This window comes from Musa acuminata, chromosome BXJ3-6 (genome assembly GCF_036884655.1).
Source record: "Musa acuminata AAA Group cultivar baxijiao chromosome BXJ3-6, Cavendish_Baxijiao_AAA, whole genome shotgun sequence".
NCBI lineage: Eukaryota > Viridiplantae > Streptophyta > Magnoliopsida > Zingiberales > Musaceae > Musa > Musa acuminata.
The window spans coordinates 39958979-39977483 of NC_088354.1; the positions used below are offsets into that span (position 1 = coordinate 39958979).

Consider the following 18505-nt stretch of genomic DNA (forward strand, 5'->3'; position numbering starts at 1 on the left):
AGAAAAGGATATGATTATGGAGTTCTTTCCATTCGATGCATGACCAATGACCATATCTTACAGCATATTCCGAGATAAAGTGCTTGTCGCCTTGTCCCTCCCACGGTTGATGTTCCTGGATCGCACAGCTCGTGTACAACATGTGAAAAGAATGAAACATGACCATCCAAACCTACAGAATTCAAAGACTAAAACTCTTTGAACGGGAGTTTGAATTCCCAGCGAACACGAACGACATAGGTTATTCCCTGTTAGAGATTTGATGTTTGACGATAAATACATGCAATTGAAAGATGGTAGAACAGTCAAAAGATGAGCTCCAGAGTTCTGGAAATCTAATGGTAAGGTCAACATGCCTGACGGCCGAGTTCTTTAGCTGTCACTGCAGCTATCATAGATTTATATGCTCTTCAGCCTCAAGATCAAGAAAGATCAAGAGCAAGTCATAGTAATTGAATTTTAGGTGCCCCTGCTGATATATGTCTTTTGGAGATTATTGCCTACACATGCTTCATTTTTCAGGTATATAGATACTAAGTCGTAGGGGAGAGAGAGAGAGAGAGAGAGAGAGAGAGAGAGAGAATGACCAGTGATACTGTTATGGCAACAGATCTTACATATAGCTGAAGGACAAAAGATTACTAATCTTCTCATCTTCACTCCATGTTAAGTTGACACTCTGATCACGACAATGGCAGAAAGAAACAACAGGAGGTGAGATGAATGAAAAGAACAAACTCTAACAAGTGGACTAAGAACAAGGCTGTAATTGCTAGATGTGGTCAGGATTGATGAACAAAGCAAAAGAACAATCTCTATCAGATGGCAGGTCTGACAGTAATGATGCGAGTAGATTTCCACCCGAGCCAATCAAGCGCATTACTGTGGTTGCAAGCTCGTGTCAGAGACACCACCATCTTGAAATGGCGAGAAACAAGGGAGGAAAGAAGAAGCACAGAGTAGATTCAAAAGGATACACTATCCTACAGTTAAACATGTTCTTCAGCATGCAGCCACTCTCTGAGTTCTTTCATTTTGATCATGAAGAGAAGATGGGAGACTAACCAAGCGCAATGGCAAGATTTGAGCTTCCAAGGCTTATGGGTAGAGCGAAGGAGTCGAGCCATGGACTGGAAATTACAAGACGTTGCCTGGTGAGGAAGAGTTGAAAGCTGAAAGATCTGTGGCCCAATCTCCACTGCTGTCGCATGCCACCCCTGTCACCACCAATTCCAGTATTGCTCGTTTCCCGGAAGACCTAAATAGTGCCTTGGCAGGTTGAGACTCTGAGGGTTGTCTTCCATCTTCACCGGTGACAGCTGCGTGATCAGTGAAGAGCCTGAAAGCTTCGGAAAGACTCGGCCTGCGGTGCTATCCCTCTCGCCTTCTCTGTTGACATGGAACAGCCCTGGCATCAGTTGCACCGCAGGCGGCTGTGGTGGCTCCGATCCTCCCAGAAGATGCAATTGCTGGATCTGCGGCAGCCTCCACTGCTCGATGCCGACGCTCGAATTACTTCCCACGTGGTAGTCAGGTGCGTCCATGGGAGGAAGTCCTGGAAAGTTGAGGCCCAGATTTGAGGCGTCATAGTCGGCCAGACCGTGCATGGAGGCCAAGAAGGGCAACTGGCCCGGCTGGGGTATGCTTGGTGGGATAGCACCGCCGGCACCGGTGGCCATGCACGACGAGGATGAGGTGCCATCCTGACGGTCGGCTGTGGAGGCGGTGGCAGTCGATTTCGAGGAGCTCCCGGAAGACTTATTCCGCTTGTTGCGGCGGCAGCCCCCCCCCACAGGAACGTTTCGGAGAGCGCCGCCTCGGGTCCAGTAGCGTCGACAGGTCTTGCAGAAGTGGCGGGGCTGCGAGAGGGAGTAATTGTTGAAGTAGCAGAACTTGGTGTTGGTGGAGTCGCACCGCGGGCACTTGAGCGGATGCTCGGGCAGCTGGACGATCTTCGCCACGCGTGCTCGTTCCGTCATGGAGAGAGGCCTGGATGAGCCTGCAGCTGCTGCACCAGCTTCCGGCGGCGGTCCTGCCAGCCCCGGAGGGAGCAAAGGAGCCTCACCGCCTCCACCGGCAGCGGCTGGAAGCTGAAGCTGTCGTTGCTAAGCATGCCAGATAGGGAGAAAAAGATTAAGATAGCGAGAAAAGGAAACCGCTGTGGTATATTCGAGAAGAGATAAGAAAAAGGACACGAATATCTTCTCCTTTCAATTTGCTTTTTTGATGAAGAAGCCAATGGATTAGAAGCTCGAAGGGGAAGAAGAAGAAGGTAGTATTAGCACTCACCTGGTTCCAGTTGGGTGGATCCATATAGACCGGAGCAGAGGAAAAATCCATGCTTACTTCTTCTTCTTCTTCTTCTTTCTTCTAATAATTCTTTCTTAAAGATGATAGGAGACAAGAGAAGGTCCAGTTTCGCACATCCACCAATTGACAGAGTGAGAGGAAAGGGGAGGATACAGAGAGAAAGAGATAGCAAGAGAAGAAGAGATGTGGAGGGGAAAAGGATATCTATTTCCTTTGTTCCATGGTGTCTTTGATTTATATATGGTAGGGTTGGGGGAAGAGATGGTTGGAGAGAGTTTCTTAGCCCCTAAGGATCTTAGTGTTGATCAGAGGAGCACTGTTAAGAGGCTACATAAGTGGCTCATGCAGGCAAGAAAAAGGTAGGCATAGAAAAGGATGAGTGCTGAAACCCTAATGGCATGATAATAGAGTTTGGAAGAGCAATGTTATACATTAACCTTTAGTCTTTGCAGATAGTCAACACGTTCTCCTTTTTATATGAATGAAAGGAAAGCTTGTCTTGGTGGTGCTCAGAGCAATGTGGTTGCATCAGAAAGAAGGCTTCTCATCCTTACCTTTGCTTCAGAAGCACAGTCTCAGCGTTCATCCCATCAACATCATCTGGCACATATCCATAAATCCATGCTGCACTGAGCTTGAATCTTAGCTTGGATACACGGTGATCAGCCATAGATGCTAGTGATGAGTTAGGGTTTGAGTTGCCTTGGGCACGAACAGCTTGAAACTGGTGGAATATGAAGTCTTTCTCCCCTCAATATTTACTCTTAACCTCTTAATCTTTAGAGTTAGAAACCGGTGGAAAAGGAAACAAAAAGAAATCAAAAAGTCATTGTGTGTGATTCTGAATGGACTCGCAGATTGAATGGCCAAAAGTTGGTGATGGATTCTGAATAATCTTGTTCATGGAACCTGCAATTCTTGTGATAGTGATCTCGGTCATCTATCTTCTCATGGAAGCAGAGAAAGAAGAGGAGAGGGAACATCCGGTGACGAGGATGACAACTTCACAGGCATCATGGCTAAGTAGAATCTGCAAAGATATAGATAGGTTAGAGGCAAAACAAGGTTCTGGACATGTCACTACAGAGTCACATTAGCAGTATACTCCGCTATCGTAGCTTCGCATGCATGCATGCATGAGAACTCCATCCAGATCTCATCTTCTTCCCCTCGTAGTTCCAGTCTTCCATGGCTCCACCGCACCATCCCTGCGATCCACCAACGGAAAGCTTCAGGAACACACGAGTCGAAGCAAGATCGATGCAGACCAGCGTGACACACGAGCGAGTAGCATCACCCATGAATGAGCGATGGAGTTACGTAAGGACGGTTGCAGTGGTAGGACACCATTGTCTCGAGAAAAGGATGGGCAACATTGCTACTTGCTCGCGTTGTCGTTTCTCACCACCAATGGCAGCTTTGCATGTCGAGATCACGTCCTCCTTTATCTCCCAAGTGGTCTTCACCCTAATTCCTGATTAGACTGCTTTAAGAGCTTGAATCCACACTTAACGATCGAAAGAATGGACGAATTAATGATCCAGACTTCGATTGTTCAAAGAAAGAAGCGTCTTTGGACATTACCACCGAAGCTTAACGTGTTGTGATCTGACAGGGAAGAACATGTAACATCAATTATAAGCCAACATGTATGTGTCCACCTCCACCTCCACCTCCTCACAGTAGCACCACTATCATGGCACCACACCACAGCTCCTCCGAGCAGGTTGGGGTGTATACATCTATCTTCGTGACTCTGTCATCGAGGCAACAAACAATACATGCTCTGAGGAGACATCCCCTGCCATCGTATGTATGATGTATCAAGGCTTTTCATCGTATCATGAATATTTTGGTATGCTGTATGAAAAGATCACCTCCACCTCCGAAAAGGGGGACTCTCCTCTCTTTTCTCCACTATGGGAACAAGGGAAATCGACCTCCTCTTTCTCCTTCCTCCATGAAGACCACTAGAGGACCTCATTTGCATCCTCTTCCTACGAAGGACTTTGAATATGGAGCTAATAGGAAGAACTTTTGCCTCCACTTTAGCACAATTTTTTTATTTTTTATTTATTTTAGGCTGATCGATATAATACATTTTGTCTTAAACATCGGAGAAGATTGTCAGTCAAACCTTAACCCTAACTATCTATCATGGGTGGAAACACATAAATGAGATAATGTATATTATAACTAAATCAATAGAATCTCAACCTACGATTGTATGGACGAATGGTGTATACTTGATATATCTCTCTTTTATATGAAAATATATAATAACTTTTAATCAGAAAAGTATAAGAGAGAGTGATATGGACGAATGGTGTATACTTGATATATCTCTCTTTTATATGAAAATATACAATAACTTTTAATCAAAGAAGTACAAGAGAAGAGAAGAGTGAATACATTAATACATGTAGATGTATGATATGTTATAGTATCAAGGGAAATGATTTATTTATAATATAACTAAGATGTAGCAATTTTGTATCATGATATAGTATTTATAATATAATTAAGATGTAGCTGATAGAAGATAAGATTTCTCCATCCAACTATATGAGGAAATCTTTCTATCGAGGAAAATCCTCTATTTTGTTGAGGGAAATCCTTTCTCCTAATCTGTATAATATGTTAATGTATCGAAGCATTTTTCATTTCTTCAATAAAGTTTTTTCGCCCTCACAGCCACAATAGCAATCATAATAATAACAAATTGAGATATAAATAAATAATTAGAAGAAAAAGAAGAGATAGAATGATTTCTTAGGTTGATGGATACACATGAAAAGAAGCTCACATTCCTCACGCCATTTGCCTCACCCAAAAGCTAAACAAGTGGGCATCAAGTATAAAACTTGGCTTAACTAGTCAAAGGTAGAGACCATGCCATCCTCCATTACATTACATGTTGTTGCATGATTAGGTCAAACTTTATTCCATTTGGGATGATGAGTTCCATATCTTCTATCTTTTACCCGTTCAAATTAGATATATACAATATGAACATCAAGGCCTTCAGTAGTAAACATTGTAAACATTAACTTGGACCTCACCATTTTGTATTGATAGTTCAGACTCATCAAATTAAGAGGTCCTTTAGTGTATATATATATATATATAAGGCTAATCCAAGTCTTCTTTTTCTGGACCAACCACAAGTGTTTTGGTTAAAGCAAAAGGTAGAGGATTAAAGTTGGCATGGGATTCCATTGGATTTTGTCTCTGATGTGACCTCTCTGCTTTAGGGAAACCAGAATGGCCCAGAGAGCCTGTTCTTGCTGTTTGACTGGGAGTTGAAGCATCATAGCTTTGGGGATGTTCTAAGACGAGCTTTGCATTTTTGTGGTGCGTTCATGGCTCAAATGTATGAGTTATGCCTGTTGAGACATGATCAGAAAAGCTGTTCCGAGAATCTCCTTGTTGTCCAGACTCAGAACAAAAACCGGGCAGAGAAAGTTCTTGCTCAGAATGAAGCAGCAGATCCTCGAGCAAACTCATAAATCTTGGAACTTGCTCCAGTGTGGTTATTGCCTGCAGCACCAGGATCAGATCCTGAAGAAGTCTTCTTCTTTTGAGGATTCAAAGAGGGGGTTGAAAGCACTGTGTTTGAAGCGAGCTAAAGGAGTGAGAGGTGGAGTCAAGAAAGGAGGGGAAGAGAGAGGGGTCAAGTATGGGGTGTCTGAACGATCGAACGAATCACTCCAGCTCTTTTTGCATCCGGACCTTACATCCTCTGACTCCAAATCCTCCTTGCTCTCCTCGTTAATGGTGAAGAGAAACCTCGGAGGGCCTGCAAGGCTATGGAGCCTCCTGAGCTCAGCCTCCACAGTGTCATCATCTCCATTGCTAGAGCTCGACTGGAGCCGCAGTTGTCCCTCCTCGGAGCAAGCAGCTACGTCCACTGTGGCGGAGATCTCTTGGGGGTTGACTTCAGTGGAACTTGGAACAGATGGCTTCCTCCAGCAGAAGAGATGAAGCAGCTCTCTGGCCCTGCTAGAGCTCGAGTGGAGCTGCAGCTGCAGTTGTCCCTCCTCGGAGCAAGCAGCTACATCCACTGTGGCGGAGATCTCTTGGGGGTTGACTTCTGTGGAACCGGGAAAAGATGGCTTCCTCCAGCAGAAGAGATGAAGCAGCTCTCTAGCCCTGCTAGAGCTCGAGTGGAGCTGCAGCTGCAGTTGTCCCTCCTCGGAGCAAGCAGCTACATCCACTGTGGCGGAGATCTCTTGGGGGTTGACTTCTGTGGAACCGGGAAAAGATGGCTTCCTCCAGCAGAAGAGATGAAGCAGCTCTCTGGCCCTGCAAGAGCTCGAGTGGTGCTGCAGCTGCAGTTGTCCCTCCTCGGAGGAAGCAGCTACATCCACTGTGGCGGAGATCTCTTGGGGGTTGACTTCTGTGGAACCGGGAAAAGATGGCTTCCTCCAGCAGAAGAGATGAAGCAGCTCTCTCGCCCTGCTAGAGCTCGAGTGGAGCTGCAGCTGCAGTTGTCCCTCCTCGGAGCAAGCAGCTACATCCACTGTGGCGGAGATCTCTTGGGGGTTGACTTCTGTGGAACCGGGAAAAGATGGCTTCCTCCAGCAGAAAAGATGAAGCAGCTCTCTGGCCCTGCTAGAGCTCGAATGGTGCTGCAGCTGCAGTTGTCCCTCCTCGGAGGAAGCAGCTACATCCACTGTGGCGGAGATCTCTCGGGGGTTGACTTGTGTGGAACCGGGAAACGATGGCTTCCTCCAGCAGAAAAGATGAAGCAGCTCTCTGGCCCTGTTAGTTCTCGTCTTCCACCAAAATAAATAGGACAGCTCTGCAACGAGAGCCAAGAACAAGCAACCTGAGATTAGGCTCAAAGCAATGCCCTGACCGGTCAAAGATCGCATTTTTTAGTCAGAACGACATGCCCAGGGTCAAATATCGATTGAAGAGTTGACCTTCTACGAAACCTGAAGCCAAACAGTACCAAGAATCTAAGAAACCAGAAGGAAAGGCGAGTGTATTATGAAGAAAGAACAGCAAGATACGAGTGCAAACTTACAGAAGCTACCCATCCTTGAAACCAATGCAAAGCAAAAACCAAGGAGACAATTTATAGGGGAGAAAGGAACTGATTGATCACCTGAGGAACATTAAATCTGGCAAGAAGACGACACCTCTGCCATCGAAACCACAATGTGAGGCCAACCGGACACGATCAATGATAAAGCTTGCATCTGCAACAATCGAATCGCAAAGATCCAAGCGATAGCCTCCTCGATCACTAGAAACCAACGCATCCAACAAGCAATCCATCGCAAAAGGTCGAGCACTTGTTGACACAGAGGTCACATGCTTGCAGGAGACATACAACTCAATAGTAGCACAGATTGCACACATCGTGCGATAACAAGCAACAACAATCACTGTCGTGTTCCATCTTCTGTCAACAAAAGTAGCTTATCACAGGAGACGAGCAGAGAGAGAGAGAGAGAGCGAGAGAGAGAGAGAGAGAGACTTGCATTTAACCAGGGCAGAAGAAAAGTGATAGCAAAACAACCAAGGACAGTAACCAAGACGCCAATTACTTTCGAACAAGAACGAATTAATCGACCTCCTCAATCTTTGGCCCCGCGCTGCTTCCACCAGTAGTTGGACCGTCTTCATCCATGCCACCAGCCATGTCGGCACCAGCACCCTGATACATCTTTGCAATGATGGGGTTGCAGATGCCCTCAAGCTCCTTCATCTTGTCTTCGAACTCATCAGCCTCCGCCAGCTGGTTCCCGTCCAACCAGCTGATGGCCTTCTCGATGGCATCCTCGATCTTCTTCTTGTCGGCGGCAGGGAGCTTGGCGGCGATCTTCTCGTCCTTTATAGTGTTCCTCATGTTGTACGCGTAGTTCTCCAGCGCATTTTTCGCCTCAACCTTCTTCTTGTGATCCTCATCCTCGGCCTTGTACTTCTCAGCCTCCTGCACCATCTTCTCGATCTCTTCCTTGCTCAGCCTGCCCTTGTCGTTCGTGATTGTGATCTTGTTCTTCTGCCCGGTAGTCTTGTCCTCGGCCGAGACGTTTAGGATGCCATTGGCATCGATGTCGAAGCAAACGGTGATCTGTGGTACACCTCGGGGGGCAGGAGGGATGCCGGAGAGCTCGAATTTACCGAGGAGGTTGTTGTCCTTCGTCCGGGCCCTCTCACCCTCGTAGACCTGAATCAAGACACCAGGCTGGTTGTCGGAGTACGTAGAGAAGACTTGCTCCTTCTTGGTCGGGATGGTGGTGTTCCTCGGAATCAGGACGGTCATAACTCCACCGGCAGTCTCCAAGCCAAGAGACAGAGGCGTGACATCAAGCAGAAGCAAGTCCTGGACTTTCTCGTTGCCCTCGCCGCTCAAGATAGCAGCTTGAACTGCAGCACCGTAGGCGACAGCCTCATCTGGGTTGATGCTCTTGCAGAGTTCCTTGCCGTTGAAGAAATCCTGCAGAAGCTGCTGAACTCTGGGAATCCTCGTCGACCCACCGACGAGGACGACATCATGGACGCTGCTCTTGTCCATCTTCGCATCCCTCAAACACTTCTCCACCGGCTCCATGCACTTTCTGAAGAGGTCCATGTTGAGCTCCTCAAATCGGGCGCGCGTGATGGTGGAATAGAAATCAATACCCTCGAACAGCGAATCGATCTCGATGGTGGTCTGGGCGGTGGAGGAGAGGGTTCTCTTGGCCCTCTCGCAGGCGGTTCTAAGCCTCCTAAGAGCCCTCGGATTACCACTGATGTCCTTCTTATGCTTCCTCTTGAACTCCTGGACGAAGTGGTTCACCATCCTATTGTCAAAATCTTCTCCGCCGAGGTGCGTGTCACCGGCGGTTGCCTTCACCTCGAATATACCCTCTTCGATGGTGAGGAGAGAGACATCGAAAGTACCCCCACCGAGATCGAAGATAAGCACGTTCTTCTCGCCAGAGCTGCTGGCCTTCTTGTCAAGACCGTAGGCAATGGCAGCGGCAGTGGGCTCGTTGATGATTCGCATGACGTTGAGGCCGGAGATGACTCCAGCATCCTTGGTGGCCTGCCTCTGCGAGTCGTTGAAGTAGGCAGGGACGGTGACGACGGCATTCTTCACCGTAGTCCCGAGATAGGCTTCTGCAATCTCCTTCATCTTGATGAGGACCATGGAGGAGATCTCCTCCGCCGAGAACTGCTTCTCCTCGCCCTTGTACTGGACGACGATCATGGGCTTGTCTCCGGGACCGGCGATCACCTTGAAAGGCCACAGCTTGATGTCGCTCTGGACGGAGGGGTCACTGTAACGCCTCCCAATCAATCGCTTGGCATCTGTCGAAACATATCAAACGGCAAAACCAAATCCTCGTTATAACATCAGCAAACCGAACGGTTGTATGCGATTGCAATTTTGGCAATCCCATGTATTTAATCTGACGCAAAATATATTGAAAGATGTTCTTCAGCAGACGGTGACCAAATTACATTATAAAGGCGTGAACTTCAACAATAATCAAAGAGTATCGTCCTGAACGCCCTACCGAGGATAAAAATTTAATCTTGATGAACACACTAGAAGCGGAACAAGTAAATTTTTTTCCCTGAAACATTACCTTCAAATAAAAAAGGGTTCTCGCAAGAAGATGCCTATCGCAAATTTATCATGTCAGCACAAATCACAGCTCGAACTAAAAGAAAGTAATTCCAAAATCCGATCGATCATTAATTCCAACCAATTGACAAGAAGAAATTCGAAATAAGACGATAATTATTCCTTAAAGCATGACCAAAAGACGATACAACGAACCAACCAAAATAAGGGCGAGAAAGAGAAGGAACGATAGATTGGAGACTTGGGCTTACCGAAGACGGTGTTGATGGGGTTCATGGCGACCTGATTCTTGGCGGCGTCGCCGATGAGCCGCTCGGTGTCAGTGAAGGCGACATAGGAGGGGGTGGTGCGGTTGCCCTGGTCGTTGGCGATGATCTCCACCCTATCGTGTTGCCACACCCCCACGCACGAGTAAGTTGTCCCCAGATCGATCCCGATCGCCGGACCCTCGCCCTTGCCGCCGGCCATCACTGCTCAAACCAAAAGTCGAGAGCTTTTCGAGACAGAAAGAGAGAGAGAGAGAGAGAGAGCGCGTTCCTTGATTTTTTTCGCTCGAGCTAAAAGAAGGCAAATGCTACGACGAGGCCGGAGGGGGATGGGGTCGTCGGGGTTATATGGTTTTGGCCAGGAGGGTTCTGGAATGTTCCCGTGGTAATCAGTGGCCGTTGGATTGAATCGACACGAAACGCTGTGGGAATTGAACGGTGATGGATGAGTCGATCGGGCCCCTCAGGTTTGTTCCAGAATCCTCCTGCTCTTTCTACTCTGTTCTCTTCCTTTCCTTCAATTCTCATTGGGTCGGTAATTGGTCGGCTGTGTGTGCGCCAACCAATCCCATTAAATCCAATGTAGTGGGTAAGCCACGCTCCCCATTGGATGCAGCTTTGGGCCTATAAACAAGTAGGCCTTAGCCCAACCCAATTTTGTTGTTGTTGATGAAGAGGAACATAATGTCGATCGTATAACAATATCATTGGGTAACTCACAGTAGTTGCCCACCTTGCAGTCGTCGGTGGTGGCCTCCTGCACGCTGCCATGCCCCCACATCCGGCCGGTCCGATACCATTCAAACGCGACTCCAACAAAAGCTGGGAATGGGAAGGGGACGGGAACCGTTGCCGGGGCGGCAGAGGCCGCCAGCGGAAGGCTCGAGAAAATTCTAGAAAGAGGACGGCTGTGGCCGTTACTGGGATCAGCTGCTGCGGTTCTCGGGAGACTTATCCGAGTCTTCAAGATTTACGATGATTGCTTGGGTTATCAAGAATTGATGACGCTAATGGGATTCAAATCCTAATTAAGATGGTTTGTTCTTGTAATTAACTGTGGCCAGCGTGAAGCCAGATCAGAATTACTCATTTTTGGCTTAGTATTCAATATATATTATTTGCTAATTTTCCATCAATCATGACAAGTATAAAGAAAGCAACTGAGCGAGCGTCGTTGCATCTGTTATCGCTGCCCGGATTGTGTGCGAAGATTAAAACAGAAATATGACGGATCGCGAGAGCTAAACCAATTGAGCGAGTGGGGCCCGTAGAAAGGCCAACCGGAAGCCCAAGTTTGCAGTTTGGCGATTCGGCCAGGACAGTAATCTCGATCGGCGCACCAATATATATATATATATATATATATATAATATAATATTTATAGGGAAAGTAAAGTTGCATTAAAAATTCCTCTTATTTCACCCAAATTCCCCTCTATCGCCCTCTCGCTGTCGCCTCGCTCGCCTCCGCCGACGCCGTATAAATAACCGGGCTTGTCGTTTCTGAGTCCCGCATCTCGCCTTCGCGTCTCTCCCACGCCATCGCGGGATCGGAAGGTGGGGGAGTCTATACGACGCTCCTTGTCGATGGCGGCAGCGAGCCAAGCGAGCCTTCTACTCCAAAAGCAGCTCAGAGGTATGGATCGGGACGCTTCCCGGATAGATTCGTCGTCTAGGGTTTTGATCGGGAGCTTTCTTACGCGATTGGTTTGATCTTGGTGTTTCTTGGATCAGATCTTATGAAGAATCCGGTGGATGGCTTCTCTGCCGGGTTGGTGGACGATAGCAACGTCTTCGAGTGGAGCGTGACCATCATCGGGCCGCCCGATACTCTGTAGTGAGTGATTCCTCCCTGCGTCGAATAATTGTGGATCTTTCTCGCCTTTTTCATTTTCTTGATACGATGGGTTTTTCTTGGAGAATTTTGTTTGCGATCGGATGAGTTTACTGCCTCCGTGGTTATCGACGGGTAGGGTTCCTTGTGATTCTTGCGCACGGGAGTGGTCTTAGTGAGTGATTCCTTCCTGCGTCGAATAATTGTGGTTCGTTCTCCTTGTTTAGACTTTCTTGGTACGATAGGTTTTTCTTGGAGAATTGTGTTTGCGATCGGATGAGTTTACTGCGGTCGTGGTTATCTACGGGTAGGGTTCCATGCGATTCTTGCGCACAGGAGTGGTCCTATGAAATCCTTCGGGCTATGGGCTTGGTGTAATTTGGAAATTAAGGTTAGGTTTTCATTTCTTAGACTTGATTTGGGATCGGAAATCTCGGAGAATCGGAATGTGTAGCTCCCAAATCGATTGACAATGATTTCTGTTTTACCACGTTGTGCAGGATAATTTGATGGATCATGTTTCTGTCTGGACAGACACAATAAGGGCATTGCTAAAATTCATTATGTCAGTCATTGGTAGAAAACGAAAGTAGTGCTCCTTCAAACACAAATTAGTTGCACTTGTTGCTAAGACTAGTAGAAAGGACGGCTCCAAATTCTAAACAGGAAATCTACATACACACCAGTGGAGTGAAAACAACTGTCATTAGCGATCGGTTAGAGATGTTGAGAAAGTTGTTATGGCCTTAATATCTAATGAAGTTGTGAAGAAAACAGGAACCTCCTCTTAAATGCAGCATAACAACAGAGAACCACTAAAGCTCGAGAGATATGGAGGATAGCCTTGGATGAGCGTAACTACTAGCCTTGTGAAATCCAGAAAGCCATCACGAGAGCTTATACTTTATTTTAATGCTATGCTAGATTATATGCACTTGTTAGTTTTTCTTCTTTTAATACACGAGATTGTTGTTCTGTGATGTTTGTTAAAAAAAAGCTCAATTGTGTTGTGGTATATAACTTAGTTGAAGCAAAAAACTGATGAGAAGAAAATAATTTGATTGTAAATGAATTTGTTGGGATTTGCTTCAAGCAACTTCTCCACTGGATTCTGTAGTTAATCTGTCAAACTTATTCAGTTGCCTTTTCTGTAGTGTCACTGATGAAAACATATTTGGACTCCTTTTTTCTAAAAAAAAAAAGCTTCACACTGCAAAGTTACAAGCAAACTTTTCTTGAGGGTAGAGCTATGGCTCCGACAATATTCGTTTTGGTAATTTTGAATGGTGTCAATCATGTTGCAGCGATGGTGGTTACTTCAATGCAATAATGAGCTTTCCTTCCAACTATCCCAACAGCCCTCCAACTGTTCGATTTACATCAGAAATGTGGCACCCAAATGGTTAGTGGTAGCTAATTCTTGTTTATTGGATCTGTGCCTTGCCTTCCCGCTATATGCAATTAATACACAATGTATTTTTCTCATTGAACCACAGTTTACCCGGATGGACGTGTTTGCATATCAATACTCCATCCACCTGGTGATGATCCAAATGGTTATGAACTAGCAAGTGAGCGCTGGATGCCGGTACACACGGTATGTTCTCTCCCTTTTTTGGGGAAAATGGGGTCGACAGTGGTTTACCTTTTGAGGCCTATGATGTGTCACTGTTTGTGCTTCTTGTTGCCATTTTTAATTGGTGGATTGCCTTCAAAATTTTGTTGATTGGTTGTCATTTATTATCACTTGAAAATTTGCGCTTAACAAAGCATGGCATCGGTGGTAGTAATCCTGACTTTACTGATAATATGAATGTCAATGCTTCTGATTTTTCCTTCACTGGTAAATATTTTGTGCCTTCTTAAAAGAAAGGAAAATAAAACAAAAGAAAACGAAGGGTGTGAGTCCTGGGGGGGTGTTAGGATTTGGTTTTTTTCGACGGACAGTAGGAAAAGAAAAGGGGTTGTTGACTTCCTAGAAACCTTTAAATTTTTGATAAACTTGTGAAATATCTTGTATTTTAGCTACTAATTTAAACTGCTAAGCTAATTGATGTTCTCCTTGGTCAATACCCTGCCATTTTCACAGCTAGCCAGTGTGTTATGGTTGTAGGAGGGTGAGCCTTAGTGTCATGGCAAGGCTTCCGCTTTAGACCAAGGTTTATAATACAAACAACCTACTCACTGGGTAGGGTTTCATGTGTTAAACCTAAACAAAATATCTACCATGGAAAACTTTTTTCGCCCTTGATTATGTAAAATGTCACTTGTTTTTGGGGGCTTCTTTATGATTCTTTATGGACAATGCCTTCCAACTCTTCATTGGGGTGTCATAGTGCTGGTGGACGTAGTTAGGGACCTGAGATACTTAAAATATAATGATAGTTTTATTAAATATAAATGCGAAGCTTATCTGCTAAAATTCCTTGTCCACTAAAATGTGGACAGTAAACTTCTGTTTCCATCTCCACCAAAATCTTTTTCTTTTCTTTTTTTGCAATATAGACTAAATATTAGTAAAATCAACATCTTCTTGACATATGGTGGCAAAATTCAGGGTCTTCTTTTTACTGGTTGTCATATCGAAATTGATATCTGAAACTCTAGGCTGCCATCTGTACCCAATAGTTTAAATGGAGCAGAGAATTGGATCCCTTACAACCATCACTTACGTGTAGAATAACCAATGGGTCACACTAAAAGTTACAGATACTTTTAAGTGTGATGATTAATGTTTAATAGTGTGTTGCCCTTACTGCCAGAGTTTATATTTGCTTGTGGAGTCAATTTCTTTTTTGTTTGTCTTTTACATGGTAAGGTGAGGCAAATCAAATGCTTTTTGAGGATAGAAACTGTATGTCTTCCTATTTTGCAAATAACTTGATCATGAAATTCATCAAGTATCCTTGGGTTACAAGTTTAGAATTTACACTAATGGTGCAGCTCTGATTTTTATACTGAAAAAAAGATATTGTAGGCTACTTCTCTTGTGAATTTTTAGCCATCCAACTTTCTGCTTGTGATATCATTGATCCACAGGCAATCTGCATCCGACATCTTTTCCAACTAGAATATTAAATCATTTCAAACTGAAACAGTGCCTTCATATGTGCAGGTCGAGAGCATCGTTCTTAGTATTATTTCCATGCTTTCAAGTCCTAACGATGAATCTCCTGCAAATGTTGAAGCTGCTGTAAGTGAAAAACATGAAACTTTTTTTTTTACCACTATTTTGTTTTTGTACTCAACGCTCTTTAGATAATTTAGAATTACTTTAAGAAGATGATCAGTTTGAAAAGAAAAGAAATATGGCAATTTAACTATTTAGTTAGCATTATGAATTTAACTTGCCTTCTCACTTGAGGAAAATATTTTACACAATTAGGGGTTTGCATTTTGTCACAGTCATTTTTTTTATATACATTATATCTAAGCCTATGGTTGAAGGTGAAGTCTCATGAGAGAGAGCTCTTCATGAGAGACAGGTCTTTTAGTACTTAGAATTGTGAATTTGGAACGCTTATGCTCTTTTGCATGTTTTGGAGTTAGGCTTACATTGGACAGTTTCAAACATTGTATAACTAGTACATGAACCATATCTATGTTTGCATATTAGAGCTACTGAATTTTACCAATGTTGGATGTCCACTCCGTATGCCTGTTTCCTTTACTTCCTTACCTATGCCTTTCTGTAGGGCTACTAAAAATTATTCCTAATAGAGAATAAGTCAATCCAAGCATCATTGTGATTAGTTTGTTTGGATGTACTCAAATTTGCTTCCACATGTTTGTTATGTGAAAATCAACCATGGCATCATACTCTGTGCTGTCGATGAAATTGGTGAAATCAATTTACATAGGTTTTAGTTGAATCTTACTTCATTGGTCCATACATTTCTAATCAGCTTAAGGTGGTCATGATCAAAATAAAATATTGTCTATATGCATGCTTCAAACAGAAAAAGAAAAGTCACTGACTTCATCCAGTATTCATCTGTGTTTCATGTTAATTTAATTTTTAAACATAGACTATTTACCTTGTAATGTCTGCTTTGATAAACGTTTGCTTCTTTGTTATAAGAGGTGGATTGCAACTTCACTAAAGATGCATCTTTTTGTTTGTTCAATTAATTTCATGAGGTTAATTTGTTATGTATTGGTATCATTAATTGAAATGCAAATTATAGTGGGCAGAGAAAATAATCGAGGGAAAGAAGACTGAGGATTTCACCCATCTAAACCTAAATGTACTATTTGATTCAATGAGAGAATATTTTAGCTATTAAAAATTGGTTGATCACTTATGCTTGTACATACGACATACAACCTTTGTGTAAGAAAGAAAAGGCTAGGTTATAGAGGAATTTCTGATGATTTTTCTGACACGTTCTTTCATGTGGAGTGAAGTGTAGCTTCGTCAGCTTATTTCAGTTCAAATTGTGGAATTCAAACACTTTTAATAATGTACTTATCTGTTATTTCTCATTTTTATAAATTTGCAAAAACAAAGTAGTATTTAAAGGGCTGTCTGAACTCGAAGGCATTGGAACTTGATCTGATTTAAAACGCACTAATCAAATTGCAGAAGGAATGGAGAGACAGTAGGGATGAATTCAAGAAGAAGGTCAGCCGCATTGTCAGACGATCTCAAGAAATGCTGTGAGAGATCAGCCAGTGATCGATTGAAACCACGAAGGAGATCGGTTGCGTGTCAGCAACACGTTTTCGAGAAAGTATTTATGGTGTGTGGCGAGGGGATCTATCTGGCATATCCTTCACAACTGGTGTTGATTTTCGGTGGTATGATGGTCTCCTTTGATCCTAGAAAAGATCTGGTAATGTTCTTGAGGTGGTTGTGTCAGTTTGTCATGCATTCCAATGTTTTCCTAATGTTCGACGACACTCGTAACTGTTATAAGCATCTTTACTTTCTAAAACGATTTAGGTGTTATTGCTTCCAGATTTTTCTCTGAATTGAGTTTAGTTTTCTGAAGTTTCATACTGAATTAGATTGGCCACATTGTTTAGCAATAAGCACTGCATCGTTTCTGTAACAGTGTAGTGGATGACTAACAAAGCACTGACTTTGTGAATTTGTTTGTTGTTGGAATGTCTTGAGAGATTTGACGTTTGACTATCGATGTGATCAAAGATGAGACGATTATGTTATGTGATATCATCCTCCTCACGCTACGATAATGGAAGAGGAGAGATGAAGCCTTGGATTTCCGCGCTGGTTCTTTTTATCGATCCCACTCTCTCTTTCGGTGATCTTAGCGCCGGTTCTGTTCACTGTGAATGCCATCGTGGCTGTCTGTTCCCCCTCCCCGAGATGTAGGTGGATCCCGCCGATCCTCCACGGTGCCACCCTCCTGCCGTTGCCCATGCACCTCTGGTTCGACTTCACCCACGACTCTTCTCTCCCTACAACTAATCCATCTTCCGATCCGCGTCTCTCTCTCGATAACGGACGTCAGAACACGCGCAGCTGTACGCCTACCTGGCGCTCTGGGGTAGCGTGGCGGGGGCTGAGCGAGTGCGTCGCGGCCAAGCCGGCCACGTCCATCTGGGTGGAGCCACACACATCCATCGCCGTAGGCTACGCCGGCATCGAATTTCTCGCCTTCTGGCCTCCGTTTCCGGTTTCCGCGTCGCCTCGTACGTCCTCAGCCTCTCCCGCTTCCCTCTCTATCGCAAACGGGCCGGACTGCCTTCATCCGCCCACCTCTTAGCCCCGCATCCGTGAGCGAATCCTACAGCTCCGTGCGCGTGTAAAAAACCAATGTGATGTGAACTTGGGACTTTGCGGGCTTGCACGCGTGAAACGTAGGGGTTATGAAGCACTTCCCCGTCGCTGGTGTCGTGCCACAGCCAACATATCCGTCCCGTAACAGGTGGGTCGGGAGGACAGGCTTTTCCTAGTGAAATGGGTGGCTTGGAATCCATGGTGGCCGACACCGTGTACGAATGCCTCTGATCGTTGCAGTTCTTGCTCGTTCCCAACTTTCCTTTTAATTGTTATTATCATTTAATTATCTCGATCTGTGCCTCTGCCGAGCCACGAATGTAAAATTATTTATTGGTTCACTTTCGGATCCCACGAACGCTGATTGCTATTTTCGTCAGAATATATATATATATATATACATATATATATATATATATATAATTTAATTATCTCGATCTGTGCCGCTGCCGAGCCACGAACGTAAGATCTATTTATTGGTTCTCACTTTCGGATCCCACGAACGCTGATTGCTATCTTCGTCAGCATATGTCATTATATATATATATATATATATATATATATATATATATATATATATATATATATATATATATATCCATGATCACCTTTGAGATGGATGATCAGCGCAAGCTGATCCATGCCCAAACTGTGCGAACCAATGTTGTCCTTGATAACGACAACTTGCAATGTGATGATGACGAAAGCCTCCCAACTGCACAACGGTGTTGAGTCAATAACTCCAAAGTAGATCATGAGGAA

General features: G+C 44.5%; 4 protein-coding genes and 1 long non-coding RNA gene across 7 annotated transcripts; 2 read left to right on the plus strand and 3 right to left on the minus strand.

The window, feature by feature from the left end:
- Nucleotides 1-752: 752 nt before the first annotated feature.
- Nucleotides 753-2725, minus strand: LOC135641020 (dof zinc finger protein DOF3.6-like). The gene is made up of 2 exons (XM_065156003.1): nt 2290-2725; nt 753-2105 (listed from the first exon to the last, which is right to left on the minus strand). Exons 1-2 carry the CDS (start codon nt 2338-2340, stop codon nt 1221-1223), a joined length of 936 nt encoding a protein of 311 aa, XP_065012075.1. The 5' UTR covers nt 2341-2725; the 3' UTR covers nt 753-1220.
- A 2326-nt stretch (nt 2726-5051) lies between these two features.
- Nucleotides 5052-7557, minus strand: LOC135639551 (uncharacterized). Of its 3 annotated transcripts, none has more exons than XM_065153361.1 (2): nt 7424-7557; nt 5052-7250 (listed from the first exon to the last, which is right to left on the minus strand). In XM_065153361.1, the coding sequence occupies exon 2, from the start codon at nt 7185-7187 to the stop codon at nt 5865-5867; it is 1323 nt and encodes a 440-aa protein (XP_065009433.1). In that variant the 5' UTR covers nt 7188-7250; nt 7424-7557; the 3' UTR covers nt 5052-5864. The 3 variants fall into 3 exon arrangements, with proteins under 3 accessions (XP_065009433.1, XP_065009434.1, XP_065009432.1); XM_065153362.1 differs by having other exon boundaries at nt 7433-7527; XM_065153360.1 differs by having other exon boundaries at nt 7343-7527.
- A 125-nt stretch (nt 7558-7682) lies between these two features.
- On the minus strand, nt 7683-10489 carry LOC135639550 (heat shock 70 kDa protein 4-like). Its single transcript, XM_065153359.1, has 2 exons — nt 10150-10489; nt 7683-9618 (listed from the first exon to the last, which is right to left on the minus strand). The coding sequence occupies exons 1-2, from the start codon at nt 10364-10366 to the stop codon at nt 7886-7888; spliced, it is 1950 nt and encodes a 649-aa protein (XP_065009431.1). The 5' UTR covers nt 10367-10489; the 3' UTR covers nt 7683-7885.
- Nucleotides 10490-11591: 1102 nt separating this feature from the next.
- Nucleotides 11592-16990, plus strand: LOC103990155 (ubiquitin-conjugating enzyme E2 7). The gene is made up of 6 exons (XM_009409208.3): nt 11592-11799; nt 11898-12000; nt 13302-13399; nt 13494-13594; nt 15113-15190; nt 16583-16990. Exons 1-6 carry the CDS (start codon nt 11751-11753, stop codon nt 16658-16660), a joined length of 507 nt encoding a protein of 168 aa, XP_009407483.1. The 5' UTR covers nt 11592-11750; the 3' UTR covers nt 16661-16990.
- Nucleotides 12007-12667, plus strand: LOC135641018 (uncharacterized). Its single transcript, XR_010497538.1, has 2 exons — nt 12007-12388; nt 12498-12667. It is a non-coding gene; the product is annotated as an uncharacterized LOC135641018 (long non-coding RNA).
- Nucleotides 16991-18505: the final 1515 nt, after the last annotated feature.

What these genes read in the sequence shown, in the direction of transcription:
- LOC135641020 (XM_065156003.1), bottom strand. Translation starts at nt 2,340, where the DNA reads ATGGATTTTTCCTCTGCTCCGGTCTATATGGATCCACCCAACTGGAAC. An exon ending in ATCCACCCAACTGGAACCAG is followed by an intron (nt 2,106 to 2,289) that starts GTGAGTGCTAAT and finishes TGGCATGCTTAG; the next exon opens with CAACGACAGCTTCAGCTTCC.
- LOC135639551 (XM_065153361.1), bottom strand. Translation starts at nt 7,187, where the DNA reads ATGCGATCTTTGACCGGTCAGGGCATTGCTTTGAGCCTAATCTCAGGT.
- LOC135639550 (XM_065153359.1), bottom strand. Translation starts at nt 10,366, where the DNA reads ATGGCCGGCGGCAAGGGCGAGGGTCCGGCGATCGGGATCGATCTGGGG. An exon ending in CCCCATCAACACCGTCTTCG is followed by an intron (nt 9,619 to 10,149) that starts GTAAGCCCAAGT and finishes ATGTTTCGACAG; the next exon opens with ATGCCAAGCGATTGATTGGG.
- LOC103990155 (XM_009409208.3), top strand. Translation starts at nt 11,751, where the DNA reads ATGGCGGCAGCGAGCCAAGCGAGCCTTCTACTCCAAAAGCAGCTCAGA. An exon ending in ACTCCAAAAGCAGCTCAGAG is followed by an intron (nt 11,800 to 11,897) that starts GTATGGATCGGG and finishes TTCTTGGATCAG; the next exon opens with ATCTTATGAAGAATCCGGTG. An exon ending in GCTGGATGCCGGTACACACG is followed by an intron (nt 13,595 to 15,112) that starts GTATGTTCTCTC and finishes TCATATGTGCAG; the next exon opens with GTCGAGAGCATCGTTCTTAG.